At 41.8% G+C, this 19,288-nt stretch overlaps 2 protein-coding genes across 8 annotated transcripts in view; one reads left to right on the top strand and one right to left on the bottom strand.

Moving 5' to 3' along the window:
• Nucleotides 1-248: 248 nt before the first annotated feature.
• Nucleotides 249-10,045, top strand: F2 (coagulation factor II, thrombin). Its single transcript, XM_038137850.1, has 14 exons — nucleotides 249-406; nucleotides 1,313-1,476; nucleotides 2,390-2,414; nucleotides 2,615-2,665; nucleotides 3,178-3,283; nucleotides 3,366-3,496; nucleotides 5,145-5,441; nucleotides 5,796-5,909; nucleotides 6,181-6,304; nucleotides 6,791-6,958; nucleotides 7,288-7,461; nucleotides 7,574-7,752; nucleotides 8,957-9,027; nucleotides 9,752-10,045. Exons 1-14 carry the CDS (start codon nucleotides 328-330, stop codon nucleotides 9,893-9,895), a joined length of 1,827 nt encoding a protein of 608 aa, XP_037993778.1. The 5' UTR covers nucleotides 249-327; the 3' UTR covers nucleotides 9,896-10,045.
• A 1,006-nt stretch (nucleotides 10,046-11,051) lies between these two features.
• Nucleotides 11,052-19,288, bottom strand: part of CKAP5 (cytoskeleton associated protein 5) — a 53,558-nt gene continuing 45,321 nt past the window's right edge. For 6 of the 7 annotated variants that reach the window (XM_038137842.1, XM_038137846.1, XM_038137847.1 and 3 more), the window contains 8 exons: nucleotides 18,817-19,004; nucleotides 18,349-18,424; nucleotides 17,357-17,545; nucleotides 17,111-17,245; nucleotides 16,513-16,596; nucleotides 16,260-16,419; nucleotides 14,612-14,766; nucleotides 11,052-13,427 (listed from right to left, as the gene is read on the bottom strand). In XM_038137842.1, the coding sequence (XP_037993770.1) occupies nucleotides 13,173-13,427; nucleotides 14,612-14,766; nucleotides 16,260-16,419; nucleotides 16,513-16,596; nucleotides 17,111-17,245; nucleotides 17,357-17,545; nucleotides 18,349-18,424; nucleotides 18,817-19,004 (1,242 nt within the window). In that variant the 3' untranslated portion in view covers nucleotides 11,052-13,172. The remainder of the gene's footprint in view (nucleotides 13,428-14,611; nucleotides 14,767-16,259; nucleotides 16,420-16,512; nucleotides 16,597-17,110; nucleotides 17,246-17,356; nucleotides 17,546-18,348; nucleotides 18,425-18,816; nucleotides 19,005-19,288) is intronic. The other variant, XM_038137845.1, reaches the window with a different exon arrangement.

The following is a 19,288-nucleotide window of genomic DNA, read 5'->3' as shown; positions in this document are numbered from 1 at the left end:
GGAGCAAGCTCTCTGGCTGGGATGGCTGTGAGCTGGCAGAGGTACACCTCTCTCTGGCCGGAGTTCTCCCTGTGCCCTGGGACAAACTTGTCCTCTTACTACTCATGCCATCTTCCTAGATATGAAATAGGAAGTTAAATAAGGAAATGAAGATGCTCTGACAGGAGGGAGAGATGCCAAGAGAGGAGGGATAAGAGTCCCACTGTCCCTGACACACCACGACCTGGAGTCCTGTTTCTTCATTCTGGTTCAATATTAACCCAGCAGGGCTGTGACTCTGCTTATTCTGCTTCCTTTGCAATTCCCCTGCAGCCAGGGCTGTACAGCATGGCGCAGACCAAAACCAGCATACTGAGGGGCCTGCTCTTCTCCAGCCTTCTGCACCTCACCTTGAGCCATGCTGGAGGTAAGACTCAAGGGCAGAACTACCAGCAGATGACAGGAGGAAGATGGGAATAGTTCTTTCCAGGGGTAACACAGGTGGCAAGTTTTCTTCCTCAAGTCAGGAGGAGGACAGGCTAAAAGCTTGAAGCTGGGAGCAAAAGGGTGCTGCGAATGGAGTGAACATGGGAGGATGCAGCTGCATCTGTCAGCTGGTGACAGCAACTCAGTGCATTTTATGGGTCACCTGGGAAATGGCAGAGAGGGGACTGTGGCTTAGTCCAGGATCAAGTCTAACATAACCATTGGGCTTTTGGTGACAGAGTTTCTCAGCTGACCTAGGAGACTTCAATTCTCCATTGCCTCCCCAGCTGTCCCTTATTGAAACTTTAGGTCATACAAAATATGCTGCCTTCCTGCTCACTGCTCCTTTTATTAGAGCTTCTAACTGTCTTTTCTGAACATGAGGTTGAGTCCTCTCGGACCCACTACTGTGTAGGGGAAGGCCTGTCTCCAGGTCTCAAATCAGGGGCTCTGAACGTGAAATGGAACCAAGCTGTGCTTATCACAGTGGTCTGAGGCTTGCAAGACAGAAATACAGTGGCTGGGGACAGGGACACTGGCAGGCTCAAAGCAAACAAGCCTCTATCTAACTGCAAATGAGCAGAGCAGCTTTGCTGAGGAAGCAGTGTTCTGTCACCTCTGTTCCTTATAAGTGACGGGAGCTAGGATGGGATGAATTCCAGAGAGCCTGCTCTGATCATCAAGTGTAGACGTGACAGGGCTTCTCCTCTCTGTATGGTGCGCTGGGGGAGGTTGGGCTGCGGGATCACCACATCAGCTGCGTGTGCTTTTTGGAAACCGCAAGGGGAGACAAAGGTGCCCTCTGGCTGTGAGCAGCCCTTTGACTGGCAGTGTTCTGACCTGATAGTTTTCCTGGAAAAGGGGCAGGCATTGTCACTGCTCAAGCGCCACCGACGTGCCAACAAGGGATTTCTAGAAGAGATGCTTAAGGGAAACCTGGAACGAGAGTGCTTGGAGGAGACGTGCAGTTACGAGGAGGCTTTCGAAGCCCTCGAATCCACCGATCAGACGGTACGTACCAGGAAAATTCCCCCAGCCAGCCTCTGTGGGGAGACACCAGCAGGTTGCCCACACAGCCATTGGCCAGGGTTGTAATACTCCCTTCTGTGAACCAAAAATGAGGCTGATGAGGGCACGCCCCACAGCAAGCCCAGGCTTCCTTAGGAAGCTTCCCTCCTTGAGATACTGCAGGGACTACACCTGAAAGCTCAGGTTCTTTTCTCTCCCTCTCTGTGCATAAAATGACAAGGTGCCATTGGTCCTGAATAGCATCTTCCACTAGCTCAGCATGGTACCACACACACGTGAGCTGCTATCCCAGACACTCACAGAAACACTGGCATAGTAGTCAAAACACTGAGTGCAGGTTCCTCAGACTTCCTTGAGCTGAAGCTTTTGCACACCCTGTCCATTTTTCCATTTTTCCAAATTTGTGCTGCATCCTTTTGGGATTTGCTCCTAGCCAAGGCTGGTGTCCTTGCAGAATTTCACACCCAAAAAAACAACAGATAAACAGTTAGGAGCCAGCAAGACACTACCTCTTTGGAGTACTTCAAAAGCAATCAGCCTCAGGCTGCATGGCAGAGATAGGCAATGTGATCTGTGGCCTTAGAAATTCCAGGTTCAGATGCTTGGACTTCTGCACTGCAGCCCACTGCACTACTTGCACTGCTTGCTCTGCAGGTTGATGAAGGTTATAAACATCTTTGGTCTCTTTAGAAACAACAGTACTGTCTTGATTCCTGAGTGTGACGTGTGGGAATGTGGTTTTGTATCGCATTTTTTGTTTTGATTCCATAGTAATTGGTATAAACAGAGCTAGGTTAGTCTTTTCTTTTGTTGGGATGTTCTCTTACTGGTTTGAATAGCAGTAGCCAAGAAAGGTTTGATATTCTGTGTCCCTAATTTTTATTTTTTTTTACAGGATATATTTTGGTCAAAATACCAAGGTAAGTTGTTTTGATTCTTGTGGGTACTGTTATTCCTTAGGATGCACTGTCTCATCCTGGAGAGATGGCTCCCTCTTTTAAGAGCTCACTTTCCAGGGCTAAGCACTTGTGTTTTGTCTCTAGATGATAAACTGGTTCAAATGATGATGCTTATTTGGATTACTTTCATATAATGTGTCTCTTTCTTCTTATTTTGCTAGTATGTCAGGGCCTGGGAAAGTCCAGGACAGTTCTGGATGCTTGTCTAGAAGGTATGAACTTCATGCTGACCTCAATCTCCTTGATACAGTGAGTGCCAGGAACTTGCTTCCTGCAGAGATTGTACAGAAAAAATTTAACTGGTGTTGGAGAAGCCATCTAATTTTAAAGAAAAATACCAGGGGAGGAATTAGAAATTATTTCTTACTCTTTATTTCCCCATTAATCATTTCAACAAACAATCTAGTTTGTGCACTGAAATAGCATGAGGTAAACATCCTTATCCTTGCGACACAGTCAGGTGTGAGCAGCCTCTCAGAAAGGCTCTGAGCCAAAGCAAAGCACAGAGCCCTCAGGGATGGCTCCCTCTGATGAAGCAGAGAAAGCTTAGGCTGTGTGCTCTTCTCACAGGAAGAGGATGCCTCTGCTATTTTAGGCTCATGCACCCAGCAAAAGTTAAAGGGATATGTGAGATGAACTGAAACTGACCCTGCATTTTTCTGACCTTGAAAAATGCAACGTCCAGTTCCACTGACTGCCTTACACTGTGTTGGAATTTTGACAGGTAACTGTGCTCTTGGGCTGGGCCAGAACTATCGGGGAACAATTAGCCAAACCAAGTCTGGGATTGAATGTCAAGTGTGGACAAGCAAATATCCACATATTCCTAAGTAAGTTCATCTCCTGCATACCCCTTTAAGAGTTCTCTGGAGTGTCCTTCCTTCCTAGCCTAACCAGCTTTGTCTCTCATAGATTTAATGCCACCATTTATCCCAGCCTCATTGACAACTACTGCAGGAACCCAGACAACAACTCAGAAGGCCCATGGTGCTATACCCGAGACCCAGCTGTAGAACGGGAGGCGTGTCCCATCCCCGTGTGTGGTATGCCCCAGCACTCCAGAGAGCCCTTCACTCACAGCAAAACACTGCACTGAGACTGATACTAAAGCAGTCAAGGAGGGTTAAGGAGGGGGAATGCTTACATGAACAGAGGTCAGTAGGAGTAGTGAAGCTGCATCTTAAAGGGCAAAGGAGCTGAGGAAGAAAAGTCACGGAGTTGCCCCTACATAATGAGCTGTTTTCTCTAGATTATGGTAATCTAGATCTAAATTAAAACAAGTGTCAGGAGTACACTGGAATGCACTACAGTATTTTCTAGTCAGTTACCCCAAAATCCTAACCCAGATGTCTCTAATTTGTGGCAGCCACAAGTCATAATGGTTTTTGGTCTGAATTCCTACCTTTAGGACAAAATAACTACAGTTTGTAGTACACTAACCTGCCTTAGGTGCTTGACTGCCTGCCTTCACATTCTCTCTTGTGGAGGTGTACAGTTTAATACTCACAATCTCAAGTAAAGAGAAGATGCCCTTTTCTCATCATTGAATTGAACATGGAGGATCATCCCCCTACACTTACACATTCCCATTTCTCCCTAGTATAGAGCCATCTCCCCTGGGGCTTGGCCTCTGTCTCAGAACTGGTAAAGGAGAGAACCTTCTCTATCAGCAGAAGTTTCTCTTCCAAAAACAGAGACTAGAAGCAACAACTCATATGCAAAAGTTAGAGGTCAGCAACCATTTTGACATGGGGTATTTTGAAATTTCAAAAGCCATTACCATTGCTCTGGTCTGCAGAATGTAACAAACTGAGAAGAAATACTGCTCTGCTTTGAGGCCATCAGGCACCTGTGGTACCTCTGTTCATGAGTTAATTTCTGACGTGCAGTATCTTCCAGTTACCCTTCTATGTGCATGGATATAGCAGGATTAGAAAAGCCTTGGTTTTGTGCACAGTTCTTTTATAAATATGTTGACATGAGTAAAAAAACAGAAGCAGCCCCACCAATAAAGGTGAATGCTACTTGCCCAGTGGCTGTTGTGCACTAGAGTGAACAGTCAAATGGGGTCTCTCTTCACATGGGGACTCCCCCTGTGCACAAGGAGAAGGCACCTTGAGGCCAAGCCAAAAGAGATTATTGGGTACCCACTCCTTCAGGAAGTGCTGCTTAAAACTTGCTGTCATTAGGACACTTGCAAGAAAAAGTGTGAAAAGTCTTGCAGGGAAATTTTTCACTTATCATTAGATTTAGAAACATTGGCAAAAGTCAAATTTGCCATTTTAGTAGAATACCACAGTAAAAGGCTCCCCCAAATATGGCCTAGTTATGCATTTTAGAGTAAGGTGTTGAAGGAGCTAATATAGCAGAATTATGATTCCTGAGACACCTACCCATCCCTTGAGCTGGTTCTCAAAGATGCCCCAGAAGGGAACACAATATTGTTCCTCATACCTTAGTGACAAAGAGAAGTGTGATGAATAGTGCCAGCCTCACTTCACATACTGCTGAACCATCTCTGACACTGCAATATTTTAGAGGGCCACCACATGCATGAAAACACAGTGGGAGTTCCTAAACATAATGGGAGGCTGGAACTCTAGGCTTTGGTAAAGGGCCTCTGGTGCTATTTGCTAATAGCACTTCTGAGTGCACAGCTTTGGCTTAAATCACAGCTCTCTGTCTTTACAGGTGAAGATAGAACAACAGTTCCATTCACTCCACGGGCTGTAGAACCTGCACCAATGGAGCCTTGTGAACCAGAGAAAGGCATGCTTTACACAGGGACTCTCTCAGTCACTGTGTCTGGAGCTAAGTGTCTGCCATGGAACTCTGAGAAAGCCAAAGAGGTTCTCCATGGAAAACAAATTGACCCAGAAGTGGAGCTGCAGGAGAATTACTGTCGGAATCCAGACAGAGATGATGAGGGTGTCTGGTGTGTCACAGATGAATTACCCTACTTTGACTACTGTGATCTGCACTACTGCGGTGAGAAGTCTGCATAGGTTTGTGTAGGCACATATTTGGGGCAGTGGCAAATAACAGGAGTAGAATGAAGTGCTTGGCCTGGGAGGAATAGACAAGGATGTACGTGCACCATGTACACGGGAATCTTGTTTGTCCGTATTTCACGTGTACTAACCTGCCTTAGGTGCATAGCACCGTTACCTCTCTCAGGTGTTCTCCCTGAAAACTCACACTGGTGGACAAGGCACATTAAAAAGAGCACTGGTGTTTTAAAACATCATTCCTTCATCAGCCTCACTGTGTGGGGAAAGGAACATTTACATTGCTGATAATGCTAATAACTTCAGCCTTTTGCCTTGTCTTTCCATCTCTCAGACAGCTCGCTGGAGGATGAGAACCAAGAGTTTGAGGGAATATCAGGACGTTCTACTATTCCTAAAGAGTTCAAACCCTTCTTTGATGAAAAAACTTTTGGTTCAGGTGAAGCAGGTGAGCAAAAACTCTAGGTACAGCATGTTTGCAGAAGGACTATAGCTTCTTTCCATTCACTGTTCCTCAGAAACATCAGCTAGCCAAAAGCTGTTAAAAGCAGGGGAAGATACTTAAATTTCTTGAAGAACTCTCAGAAGTCAATAACCAGTTCCACTCATGGAGCTAGTAAAGCACTTCCTTTCTAAAGTCTTCCAGTTTTGCATGCTGACAGCCGACAACAGTTCTCCACTGTGATTCAGGTAGCAAAGCAGATTGCTTGTTTTTTCAGATTGTGGCACTCGTCCTTTATTTGAGAAGAAAAAGATAACAGACAAAAGTGAGAGGGAGCTGTTGGATTCATACACAGGAAGAATTGTCGGTGGGGATGATGCAGAAGTTGGCAGCTCCCCCTGGTAAGAATTGTCTTTGCATAGTCTTTGGGAATTGTGTTTTCCTTCTCTTCAGCTCAAGCAGGTAGAAATAGAAGGGCTTTCCTATCTTAGGCAGCATGCATAAATTACAGATTCTAATCAAGGCTTCGCCAAGTGATTGACAGAGCAGTACTAAAATAGCTGGAAAGAAACTCACCTCTTGAATCTAGTATTCAACCACTGGAGAAACCAAGTGTGTTGGTGTGTTTCATCTTCACGTCTTCCTCTTTCCAGCTTTGCTAGAATGAAAAGGATGAGAAACTTCCTAAGGTAAAAGAAATGGGGTAAATAAATGGCCTACTACATAGGATATACATGTCCAGGGAAGACTTTTGCTACAGAGCTACTCACTCAGTTTTGTCAGTATAGAGCAATGCTGTCTCCTGCTCACTGCCAAATCTGCACTTTCTGCAAGACACCAGGACCCATTTAGTCCTGCTAAGAGCTTTTTTCCTCCTCATCTTTCAGGCAGGTGATGCTCTACAAAAAGTCTCCTCAGGAGCTGCTCTGTGGTGCCAGCCTCATCAGTGACAGCTGGATCCTGACTGCTGCTCATTGTCTTTTTTATCCACCCTGGGACAAGAACTTAAGTACAAGTGACATTTTGGTGCGGATTGGCAAGCACGTAAGAGCAAAGTAAGAGTCTGAATGAAGTGAGAAGGAACTAGACTTCCTCTTGAAGTAACGAGATATTTTGGCGTTGGGCTGTCATTCAGTATCCACAGAAGTATTGTAACTAATGTTACATGCCTCTCAATAACAGGATCTAATGGGGCTATCATTTGCTGCTCTTGCTGATCCTGAAAGTTGAAGTGAAAGGGAGCAAGGAAGCCTGGGAAATCTAAAAGGGTACTCCTATGTAAAGATAGCATTGTCTCAGAGGGTACAAAGCTGACAGTATCATAACTCCAGAAGACTCTCAGCTGCTACTGTACAGCAAGTTCTTTCCTTCATAACTATTTCAGATATGAAAAAAATAAAGAGAAGATTGCTCTGTTGGATAAAATCATCATCCATCCCAAGTACAACTGGAAAGAGAACATGGACCGAGACATTGCACTCATGCACTTAAAGAGACCCATCAGCTTCAGTGACTACATCCATCCTGTCTGCCTGCCTACCAAAGAGGTCGTGCAGAGGTGAGGAGAAGAGAAAAAAACATGACTTCTCAAGGCTATTTTGTCTGTAAGAGTGCCAGGCAGAAGAAAGCTATTACAATACATTTAATTATACTTGCGCTTCCTTCCACAGGCTGATGCTGGCAGGTTACAAAGGGAGGGTAACTGGTTGGGGAAACTTGAAAGAAACATGGGCCACTAGCCCCTCCAACTTGCCCACAGTTCTGCAACAAGTCAATCTGCCCATAGTAGATCAAAGTACCTGCAAGGCATCCACCAGAGTCAAAGTCACTGACAACATGTTCTGTGCAGGTAAGTAACACTGGAGTCACAGGCACAACTTGCCACAGAAGGCAAGGACTCTGAGCTCCTGGTGTGACTCATGCAGCTAGGTTACTTTCTGATAAATTTCCAAGTGCCCTCCACAAAGAATAACTTTCCCATGATAAGAAATTTCTCAGCTCTCAGAAAACGTGAAAGCTGGAGAACTTAAAGCTAGGAATAAAGTTTGCAACAGCAACCTGTGTTAGGCATTAGTCTAATGGTATTATGTAGCAGCAGCAGCTGTGGGAGAACTAAGCACGAATAAAATTATCTTTTCACCAGTACAGAGAGCAGTTCAGTGACTTCCTAAATTAAAGGCTGCACACCTATTATCCTATCTACTAGTTTGCCTCAATCTTTTGGAGCCCGTTCGTACTTAACGGCCACAAATTTTGAAGGCTCCTACCTTCCTAAATCTCTTCTAGCATCATACCCTTTTTGAGTGAGAAGGGAAGTGGACACAGAATTCAAGTTACTATGGATTTATGTACCAGTTTAATAGTTTCTGATATATTCTTCATTTGTGCAGACTTTATTAGTTCCTACAAGCAAGCCTTGAGATTTTTGACTTAATTTGTGCTGCTTGCATCTAAATGCATGTGATTGCTTGAGTTAGGATGGAAGCCACACAGTGTGCTGAAAATACAGAGCTGACATGCAGACATACAGAAAAAATGGAGACATGGGTGATGGGAACGTGCAGAGATACTATCCAGTTTATCAGGAATGAATGAAATCCTCTTCCTCTTCGTAGTGATACTTTAGGAAGACAGCTGGGGAGAGGAAAAGCAGAACTTACTTACAGTGACAGGAAAGTAAAAGTGGGGATAACAGTAAATCTCTAGAGTAAATAGAAGAGGGAAGATAGATTATTACGAATAACTTTCTAAGACAAGAAAAGCACAGCAGCTCAAGCTACAGCTGTTGTACAGTGTCAGTGCAACTGACACTAACACCAATTCTGATAAAAAAACAGGAATGAGAGCAGAGGGTAGATTCAAGAATGCTGCAAAGACAGAGGCAAAGTTAGAATTTTTACATATATGAAAAACAGAAGTCTGAGTTGACAGAATTGGCAAACAATCTCATGGGTCCCAAAACATTTATGCCATTTATCTCAAAACCTTAAAGAAAACATGGCCAACACCAGCCACTTCTCCTACAGTCAAATGTCTATTTTTCTTGCCTGTAGGTTACAGCCCTGACGCGCTAAAGAGAGGAGATGCCTGTGAAGGGGACAGTGGGGGACCTTTTGTAATGAAGGTATGTTCAACAAGTTCAAGCTTATAAGACATACCAATGTAGGTTTGTTCTGTGCTGAAATTCATAGTCAAAAAAAGCAGCAGAGTTGAGCCACTGCTGAGTGGCTGAAGCAAACCCAGCTCATGCCCAAGGTGAGCAATGGAGACCAATCCTGCAGTCATCCAGCCCCATTTCTATACTGAGCTCTCAGCATATTGGGAGATCACCTGCAGGATGCATGAGTGATGGCTGATTCTTAATTAGAGATTCAAGAGTAGAGACAAAATTACTCCAACAGATGCTAGCCTGAATCCCAAAGTAGCATCCATCATTAAACAGACTGGGGCACATCCAAGGTTTAGATCTGAGAGAGCAACCAAGCCGCTAAATCCAGAGCACAAGTCTTATGAGGTATGGCTGACGGAGCTGGGCTTGTTTAGTCTGGAGAAAAGGAAGCTCAGGGGAGACCTCCTGAAAGGAGGTTGTAGCTAGGTGGCACTCGGCCTCTTCTTCCTGTCAAACAAAGGACAAGAGAAAATGGCCTCAAGCTGAGCCAAGGGACGTTAAAGTTGGACATCAGAAGGAATTTCTTCACTGAGAGTTCATTTAGTGCTGGGGTATAGTTAACATGGTGGTGTTTGGTCAAAGGTTGGACTTGATCTTGGAAGTCTTTTCCAACCTTAATGATTCTCTGATTCCAAGGTCTTTTGCTCCTTCTGCCAATCCCATTTTTTGTTTACTTTAGAACCCAGATGACAACCGTTGGTATCAAGTGGGAATAGTTTCATGGGGAGAAGGCTGTGACCGAGATGGCAAATATGGATTTTACACCCATGTATTCCGCCTGAAAAAGTGGATACGAAAAGTCATCGAAAATCACGGGCGATAGATGAAGCATTTACCTTGCCTGGTCTCCGTTTTGCTACAGTGCTCCACTTTAAAACATTAGCATAGAAGATCCTGAAGTAAAACAGGTTCTATCCTTACAACTTGACAAAAGGAAGTTCTCATCCCTTGAAAATAAAAGCTCTAAAACCCATCTTCTTCCTTTTATTCATGCTGAGTTTAGGTGCAGTTATATTGAAGTCATGACAGTAGCCAGGAGTACCACAGCACTAGCTATACTGCTAATTACCTGTTGTACTTCAAATTCCCCTCCCTTCCATCAGCTATAATCAAACAGGTTTTGGACCCCACATAATGGCCTTGTCAGTCACAGCAAGCAAGATTATGCCCTCATGCACTATCCCTTTCCTCCCTTCAAGACAACTAATATTCTGTTCTAGTTTTTGACCCATGTATGTACCAGAGATAACCACCCCACAGTACCTGTAGCATTCCACAAAACACCAACGTCAAAAGTAAAGCAAGTAGAAGCTGTTTTGGTCAGACAAACATTGTTCTCAGCTACAACAGCCGGCAATAAATACCAGCACCACTGTGTGCAATTCATCCTACAAAGGAACAGTGGTTTGAATACATTAAGCAGCACTTCCAGTAAGTTCCTACACAGCAGGTGGTGATGGGTCCTCATTGTGCATTTTCCACTTGCATAGAAAGATTCTGAAGGAAGCAATTAATGTAGTCATTGTCAAAGCCTGCAATGAAAACATCCTGCACTGTACCTGTTTGTGTTAAAAAGGCTGTTTAGGGATCTCTCCAAAAACAAGCTTCAGTCTTTCATAAACTCCTCTTTAGCAGGAATTTGTGGACCACTGAGGACTCAGAAGTACAGCAGTAAACACAAATTCTTGACTGGCCAATTTTCTACTAAGACAATCGTGACATTTTTGCCCAAATAAAGCACAAAACCCAACCTCTCAATGAAATCTGAAGAAAAAGCCTCAACAGCTCAAGTTTCATGAAAGTCATTGATAACCACATACATTGAACACTGAAAATGTTTAGCCCTTCTAATGTTTAAATTTTAAGCCTCACCTCTTCACTACTATCAAATCTGTGACAAATGAGGGGAACCAGGACCATACAGTTTCTGAAGAAAGTCACTGTTCATATTGACTTGTTACAAACAATACAGAAGAAACATTTTTAAAATTCAGTTTAATGTTATTTAAATATTGTCTGGGCTAAAGATTAGGCTTTATTAATTTATGTGCACAAGTTTTAGTTCAGAACTCCCAGGATATTGAGTCCAACCAAACACTACAAAGACACAGGGCAAAAACTCATTCATAAAAACAACTGTATCTTCTGCTACTCAATTATTCCTGTATTTTACTTCTGAGTCAGCTTCAAATTTAAAATAGTTTATGCAGTTTTGCAGGCATTGCTGTTTTACATCCTGAGCTAATTAACAAATAGTTCTTCAGAATGTCTGCTGAATATGGTAAAGGAACATATGGATTAATTAAAATGTCACTAAGTTTCAGAGAGCAGCTAGTAATTGAGAGGTAGTGGCAGTAACTCTAGCCAACACAAACTATTCACAAACTGCCCCAGTTTAAGTGCACAAAACCACAGCACTTACCAATAAGGGCCAAACCTCCACTTGAAACAGAGCTCTGTTCCACAAGTGCACGGCCATTTCAGGTTATGAGAGGAGACTATGACTACTAAATCGAAGCAGTGGAGCAATGAATGGCATCATATCAGTTAACACAGAATGGAGAATGATCATGATCACCTGCTATCACGGTGTGCAAACTCACCATAAGCACCAAGCAGCATTATGTCAACTGCAACCCCAGCCTAGGGGTCCTGCAAAAGGAAGATTTCAGACATTTGCAGAAGCTCTGGCATAGATCTGTTGTACAAGTACTAATTTAAAGTCACGTTTTTACTGTAATCAGGCAAGAGAGTGTCAGCAATGGCTCTTATGCAGAGACTGCTGGTCCACATAGCAAACAACAAAAGCAGCAGATACATAGAACAGATTAAAAATCTAGCGTAGATGTGTGTTAGTTTAAGCCTGCCTGTCCAACCCTGCAATAATTCTGTTCTAGCTATGGAACAGAAGTGCAATTTATGCTTCACAACCAGTTTTCACATGGAAGTGCAGCAGTAAGGTGAAAATACATGACCTCCCTAGAAATGAAAGGGCTAGAAAGGATATTCAGTGTGTCTGTCTTAAATCTTCATTATTTGGAGCTTCTGACAAAGGCTCTTCACTCATTAAAAAAAAGAAGTGGCTACAACTTTTGCAGACTAGTTCTATTAGGTGTCTTAGTTACAAAATGGTAACATTTGATGTTTAAGAGCAAAAAGAATGTAGTGAGTGAGGTTTACCTGCCTGCGGAACACTGCTTAACCAGATCAGTTCAGGATAAATGAGTCCACGGACCATACACCACTGCTACTCTATTCCATATCAACAGCAGCAGGCTCCCTCAAAGAAAGCTCCCTCAGATGGGACCACACAATCTGGGTAAAGGCATAACAAGGACTACATAATTCAAAATAAACATTTCAGCAAACTAAATATTTTCAAGTTACAGAAACATTCCAAAAACAAAAGAAGCAACTATATTAAAAATGTACTACTGCTCATAGAGTGCAAAGTCTCAGGACTGCACCCACAGACAGAGTATTCCCACTCATCTTCCTTGCAGTGTATCCAAACCCCAAGGTTCATGTCAGCTTAGTTCAGTTTCTAGATGCCCAGTCACTAACATTCAGAAATAGAGTGACCTCTAACCAGCAGTTGCTGCTGCTCCTATAGAGGCTGGTATAGTTAATGCAAACTTTATTTACAAAAGACACTTAAATTAGTTACTTCATGCCATGTGTCCATACAGAATCAACAGTTCAAGGATTACATGGAGAAGAATTCACAAAATTAAAAGTGAAATCACTAAAGGTCTTCTAAGAGTTAAGAACTAGGAAAAGATTTTAAAGACAACTTTACAAATAAAAACCCCAAGTCATGAGAAACTAGTCTGAGCAAGAGGACGGTTGTTTACAGGTCTGTACACTAAAACTAATACACAGACAGCCTTCTATTGTCAAAGAGATGCTCATTGAGAAGCAGATTATGTACAAATACTTGTGCCACAATGACTCAACCCCCCCAAAATCCACTGTATTATACATAAACCAGTTTGTATACATTAGGCCTAAACGAGGCCATTTAACTATGAAGACTTCTAGTTGGGTAAACTAAAGCTGAAGACAGCCCCAAGCAACAGCGATACCGTCTCTTTGCATCTCTATTTGCGACTGCTTTTTATTCTCTCCAATCTTTTTTTCAAGTCATCAATATTGGCCGCTGCAGAAGAGGGTGAAGCCAGGGTAGTTCCAATGCCAGAGGAATGAGTCTGATTGGAGTCCAGGTCCAGATGTTGGTACTGCTCTCGGGACTCACGCAGCTGGGAGAGCTTACTGTGAAGCATATCCGTAGAGGATGCAACTGTAGGGAGTGTTGGTTTAGACAGCAGAGACGTCAGAGGGGGTCTGTCTTCCTGCTATGAGGGAGGAAAGCGAAGTGTTAAGACATATAGTGGCAAAGGCCATATAAAATGTACAAATCGTAATCAATGGCTTTTCACCTCTACAAGCAATAAAAACAGGGGAAACGGAAAGAGCACTACAACCCAAGTGGATCTGGAGCAACAAAGTCAGTTGCTGTCAAAGTCAGAACCATGCAAAGCTAATTACTATGCTCAATCATCTGAGTAGTTAATGTTTAATTTTTATGTCAACAGGGACACAAAGAAACTAGTCTTTCAAGATCAAAAAATTCCCTACAGACCAGAGTTTTACTGAGATAGACTGCCAGAGTCTTGAACAGCCTAAATTCTAACACAAGAGAAAAATCCCTGGCTATGTGCAACATCAGCAGACAATGAATTTTCTGGAAGAATGAGAAGAGGAAACTGGCAAGACCGAACCTGTCAAACACTTAAAGTGTCAATTCACTGTGGTTTTACCAATGGATATTTCCATCTGAGTTACTTACCTTGTTACTATGATCTATGAAACATTTCCCCTCCTCAGAGCTCTAAGCTGATACTCAAATTTGTGTCAAAGGTTAAAACAGTGATGCACCTGGATTACTATTCCTAGAGTGAACATCACTTCTCACGTGGCCGAATTTAAATTTCAGGAATTGGCACTAGATTCCTAACACACAGGTCATTGAACTATAAGAAATTTTGGTCCACAGATTTCCAGTACTAAGCTCATTCAGCATTCCTGCACCTCAGCATCCATACACCCAAAATATATAAAAATTTAAAGTTTTATCAGCTCTTAGGGTTGTTTTAAAGCAGAAAGTCTAGAATTTCCACATCCTTCATCTCTGAGGTGTTAACTTTTAGAGAACAGTTATCATTTGAACCTTTCTGAGACTCAACTTCCCAGCAAGGAAAGATAATAAACTACGGGCCTGTAGAAACAACCCACACATAACACCAGCGATGCAGACAGAGTGGACTGAAATGCAAGCCTCCTTGGCCAAGTAATGAGATTAAAGCCATTTATACCAGGCATAGTGACATGCAGTGAGTAGCTAGGACATGCATTATACATGAAAGATCATAAATTCTGATTGGAATCTGCCTTCTGGCATTTGAATTCTTAAAAAAAATAAAAAAATGCAAATCAAGTGCCTCTCCAGGGGATTTACAAGTGTTGTCAAGTACAATACCTTTGCGTTGTCGAGGCCACAACGCTGCCTGAGGATTTTTAATCTTTCCAAGTAAACTGAAGGCCCCACTTCCTCCCCATTTGTGTTTCCTATAGATGAAGATACAGTGTGGGTAGACGCAGGAACACATGTTCCTTCCATCTGAGGAGAAATTCCTGGAAGATGAGGGGAAGGATGGAGGAGAGTTAAAAAATTTAAAACATCAGAGAAGCATAAACCTCTTGGTCAGTTCCTTGAAATAAGATGCAATGGATGATGAATTAACCAACCTATTATTTGCTACTTATTTGTATTTGCTATGTGGGGAGAGGAAGATGCTGATGTGCATCAGCAGTGACCATAATGTCCAACGGGAGAATTGAGCAACTGGCAAGGTGAGAAATACTTGGAGTTGTCTGTCTTTTTCTAGTTTAGTCGTACTTTTACGTAACCCCTAATTCTAACCCCTCTTTACCTCTCATTTGTGCAACTTGAAGCTTTTTAATCCAACACAGTCTCACAGAGTGATTTCTGGAATGCACATAAAGTTTTTAAAGCTTCCCTATCAAGAGACTAGAAAAGGAATTTACATGATGAAAAAAACTTTTCCATTATTAAAAGAATAGCAAATTCTAAGACTTAGCATGGACAAGGATTTCTTCTCAGTAATTTACTACAAGGGTGTTTAAAGTAGATAAAAGGAGAATTAAGGTTAAGCATTTATACCTAATTCTAAATAAAGCACTGTTGCAATATGGAACAGCATGTTTTATTATATCAAAGTTAGGGAAGAAAAAAAAAAAGACAACTGTGGCATGTAAATTTGGTTTTGAAAACTGCTGAACTAGTATTTCTCAGTTGTACAGACTTTCACGATGCAAGGTAGAATTTTCTGTCCTACATAGATGGACACATTTAGGAAGTTCTGAAAGAACCTCGTATCATCCATCTCCCTAAAGGAATCTACAATACAGGGACAGGAGAAGGAGGAGGAGTAGAAAGAAGGCTCAGGTTTCACAGGGCACTATGAAACAAGTAAGAAATAAAGGTTAGTTTTGCTAGACTGTGTATCAACTGTTTCTGTCAGCTAATAATTTGTCACATTCCTTCCCTAATATTTCATTAAAATACTCCTTCGTATTTATCTGCAATGGAAAGACTCAGCAACAAACAGTTTTACAGTAATTCATCCAATTAATCACAAATTCTGCAGAAATAGTTGATGTTATTTAAAACAAGCTTTCCAATTCCACAGAAAATAATTCTATTAAAAGCATCCTATATGTTTTTTAGTGAAAAGGTAAAAGGAGAATCTAACAGCTGGTGCTGCTGTTTTAAACCAGCTTTATACCTTGCAGAATCAATTCTTGATACCAGACACATGAAACACAGGCTAATGTTCAACCCACACTACAGGATATGGATTAGAAGCACATGTTTGCCAAGCCTTTCAGATATTTTCTACATTTAGTGTGGTTCTAACTTCTGTTTTTGTAAATAAAGAATACATACTCCCTACAAATGCTGCCTCATGAAGCAACTCAAGCAGCAATAAAATACATGGCTTCCTTCAGAAATCCATAAATATACGCAAATATTAATTTCTACTAGGAGACCTGTAACTGTTCCATCTCTGCTTCTCACAAACCAGTTTTGCTATAACATGTACCTGTAGAAGTAGCAATGCGTCCTTTCCCTTCCCGTTCTGTTTCTATCAGTCGGAGGCCTCTTTCCACATAGCTTTGGAAGAACTGTGAGGAATTTTTCAGGAAAGGCTCAATGTCTGCATCAGAATATTTCTTTTTGTATTCATACAGTTCTGCCAGACCCTGGGAGGGAAGAGTTGCCATGTATTACTACAACTGCTGCATACACTATTCTAGAGTATCATGCTCTCTTTCTTGCAGAAAGGGGGCACTCACCTCCTTGGTGTTCTCCTTTGAGCCAATCTTCTTAAATATTTCTGCCAAAATATCATTGACTTTGGCTTTTGAAGCCTTTTCCTCCTAAATAAATAAACAAAAGGAGACTTTTAAAACAAAGACTAAAACCAATTAGAAATCAGACAAACCCCATGACACCCTCACACCTGCTAGCTGGATACAGAGCTTCCAAGATGAAGAAAACCTTGAAGTGATCAAGGTTCTACACAGCCACTTTATACACAGAATTGTAAGCAAGGACATAATGAAGCTGTAGGACTCCTTCTGAGAAGTTTTTAACACCTGTCTTGGATATGGCTAACTTTTAGTAGATCACATGCAGTACCATGTAGCTTAAAACTTTTGCTGCACATTTGAATTTCCTGCAGAGTACTTCATCCTGGGATATGCACAGAATACTCAAGTAAACAGACACAACAAATTCCCAAAACAGCCGTAAATGAAAATTTCACTTTACAAGAGTATTTCCAACATAAGTTGCATGTTGAAAAGGGAATTACTACTTACACAAAATTTAGTTTTTTTCTTAAATAAATTGCTTTACACTCCCTTCCCCTGCCAACCCATCTTTACTTACTATGCGAGAAGCTCCTTTTTCTGTGTCCTTATCAGCTTTTCCACTCTGCTCCATAGCATGTTTCATTAGTCTACAAAGGTGAGCTTCTAGCTCAGACTCATTTTTGTTGTCTATCATTGTTAAATGATCTAAGATCTAAAATGAGAAAAAATGGGAATTAAAAAAAAAAAGAAAAAAAGAAAGAAAATACTCTAAAGACTACATGAACATCCAATTTAAAAATACGTGACTAGTGATTGCTCTGACCTTGGGCCCTTTCAGCTTGCATAGGGTGTGAAGCAGCGTCTTCAGTGTCCTAATAGGGAACTCACTCTTACATTGCTTCAGCTTCTCTTTGGGAAAGACCTTCATGAAAATGTGGATATCCAGCAGAATCCGATCCAGATTGATGCTATTGATGGTTTCCGGAAGAAGACGCACCATCCTCCACAGACACTGGAAGGAGAGGCTGACTTAAAGCAAGACAACTCAAGAAAGAAGCACTTGATTATATAAGATGATGTTACACAACACTATCACTGAGCCATTTCACTCTGCTAGCACATCATACAGGCATGCACTGTGTCTGCTGCTCAAGCTATATTTGCACTGGTACATACTTTCTCTTTGTAACTGGCTGTACAGTATCCAGATCTTTCTTTAGAGCTGATGCATAAGTACATAAGTAAGGTACTGATTTCTCTACCTATAACTGGAGACTGAATGCTTTGTGTGAAGAAATTTCAGCAGATAATATATATATGCTATATCCACCTACACATAGCACAAGTTCTTTAGATTTAGCCTCATTAAGAATGCCTGAGCTGTCTCTAAATCATACCAGTTACAAAAGGGTGATGTATGGTAGAAAAGATCATGCTCATGCTTTAAATGCAGGCATTTGTTTCCTCTGCCTGTCAATACAGATGACAGGATAGAAGTCAGCTCCAGCCTGGCACTGTTTGAAGCCATAGTACAGTGTGGTGCTCAAGCAAACAAGCTCAGCAGGTGACTGTATGGAGGACTGCACCTCTATGTGGAGCTTGTATTAGTGGACACAAGTTTCTGCAAACTATTAGCAGGTGTTAAGCTCCATCCTGAAGTCCCTATATGTGACATCTAGTAAGATCAGAATTATAGAAGTTGTAAGAAATATTTCAAGTTACAGACACTAATTTTTTTTTTTAACTCCATCTGTTCTTTCAGGTAAGATGATTCAGAGAAACCACGTATGTTCAAACTCTCTACTACAGACTCACCTTCATGACAAGTTCTGAAAACTTAGGAGAGCTGGCTGTTGCTAGAAGACTGTCTTGGAGCAGGACAAGCAAAGCACTAGAAGGAATAAATTTATAAAGGTTATACATTAAAGTGCAATACAAAAGAAAAAAAAAATACCAACTCGCCACAGAATACCACACCAGAGACTGGGGCTAGTCCAGCAGATGTGCAACAGCTCTTTCCTTCTCTCTTTTTAGTATGTTACAAGAATTTAGGAGACAGTCTGCTGAACTTCAAAGCACAAAGAACTATACTAAGCTAGTTTGTTTAGCCCGCCTCCAGCTATGCAGTCAAATTCTGATCACAATCAGTGATAATTCTTTATTAGCTAGCTGAATGATTCTACAGACACCAGCCTTTGCTTACAAAATGACTAAAACTCACCTGTTCAAGGAACATAAAAGAATAGGTAAAGAGCAGTTAACTGTGCACTTTTCATTACTTACCTCAAGATGTTGGTCTGGTCAGACTTCTCCAGAACTTTAACTACCAAGAGGTTGACTGATCGGATGACCTGCTCACCCTCCTCAAGATCTTCAACCCGAGAATCCAGCATTAATGTAATAAGACCATGCATGAGGTCTTTAAGCACACCAGTGGATGCCTCTCGAGCCAGACTCTCTATATGAAATAGCTACAGATTGAAGAAAGTGTTAATTTTCCCTGCACATAATCCTTTAGTATAGGGACTTCTCTAGACTGCACTGTCAAACCATGACATCTCCCACAAAAGTAAAAACAGAATTATGAATAGAGTTACTTATACCGAGTGACCTCTGAAAATACTCTGGCCACCAACTCAGCACTTACAAGGTAAAGAATATTAAAACCAGAGCTTAATAAAAGTCTTAGTGGCTATATTTTGCAGAAGCACAGACCTTCTTCCCTTCCCCAAATTCTTGTTCCCCACCTACTCTC

This window comes from Motacilla alba, chromosome 5 (genome assembly GCF_015832195.1).
Source record: "Motacilla alba alba isolate MOTALB_02 chromosome 5, Motacilla_alba_V1.0_pri, whole genome shotgun sequence".
In the NCBI taxonomy this organism is placed as follows: Eukaryota; Metazoa; Chordata; class Aves; order Passeriformes; family Motacillidae; genus Motacilla; species Motacilla alba.
Note: the sequence above shows the minus strand (reverse complement) of the source record. Positions and strands in the feature narration are given on the sequence as shown.

Excerpts from the sequence above, each read along its gene's own strand:
- F2 (XM_038137850.1), top strand. The coding sequence starts at position 328 with ATGGCGCAGACCAAAACCAGCATACTGAGGGGCCTGCTCTTCTCCAGC. Across the intron at positions 6,305-6,790 it reads GAAGTTGGCAGCTCCCCCTG|GCAGGTGATGCTCTACAAAA; the intron begins GTAAGAATTGTC and ends CTCATCTTTCAG. Across the intron at positions 7,462-7,573 it reads ACCAAAGAGGTCGTGCAGAG|GCTGATGCTGGCAGGTTACA; the intron begins GTGAGGAGAAGA and ends TTCCTTCCACAG.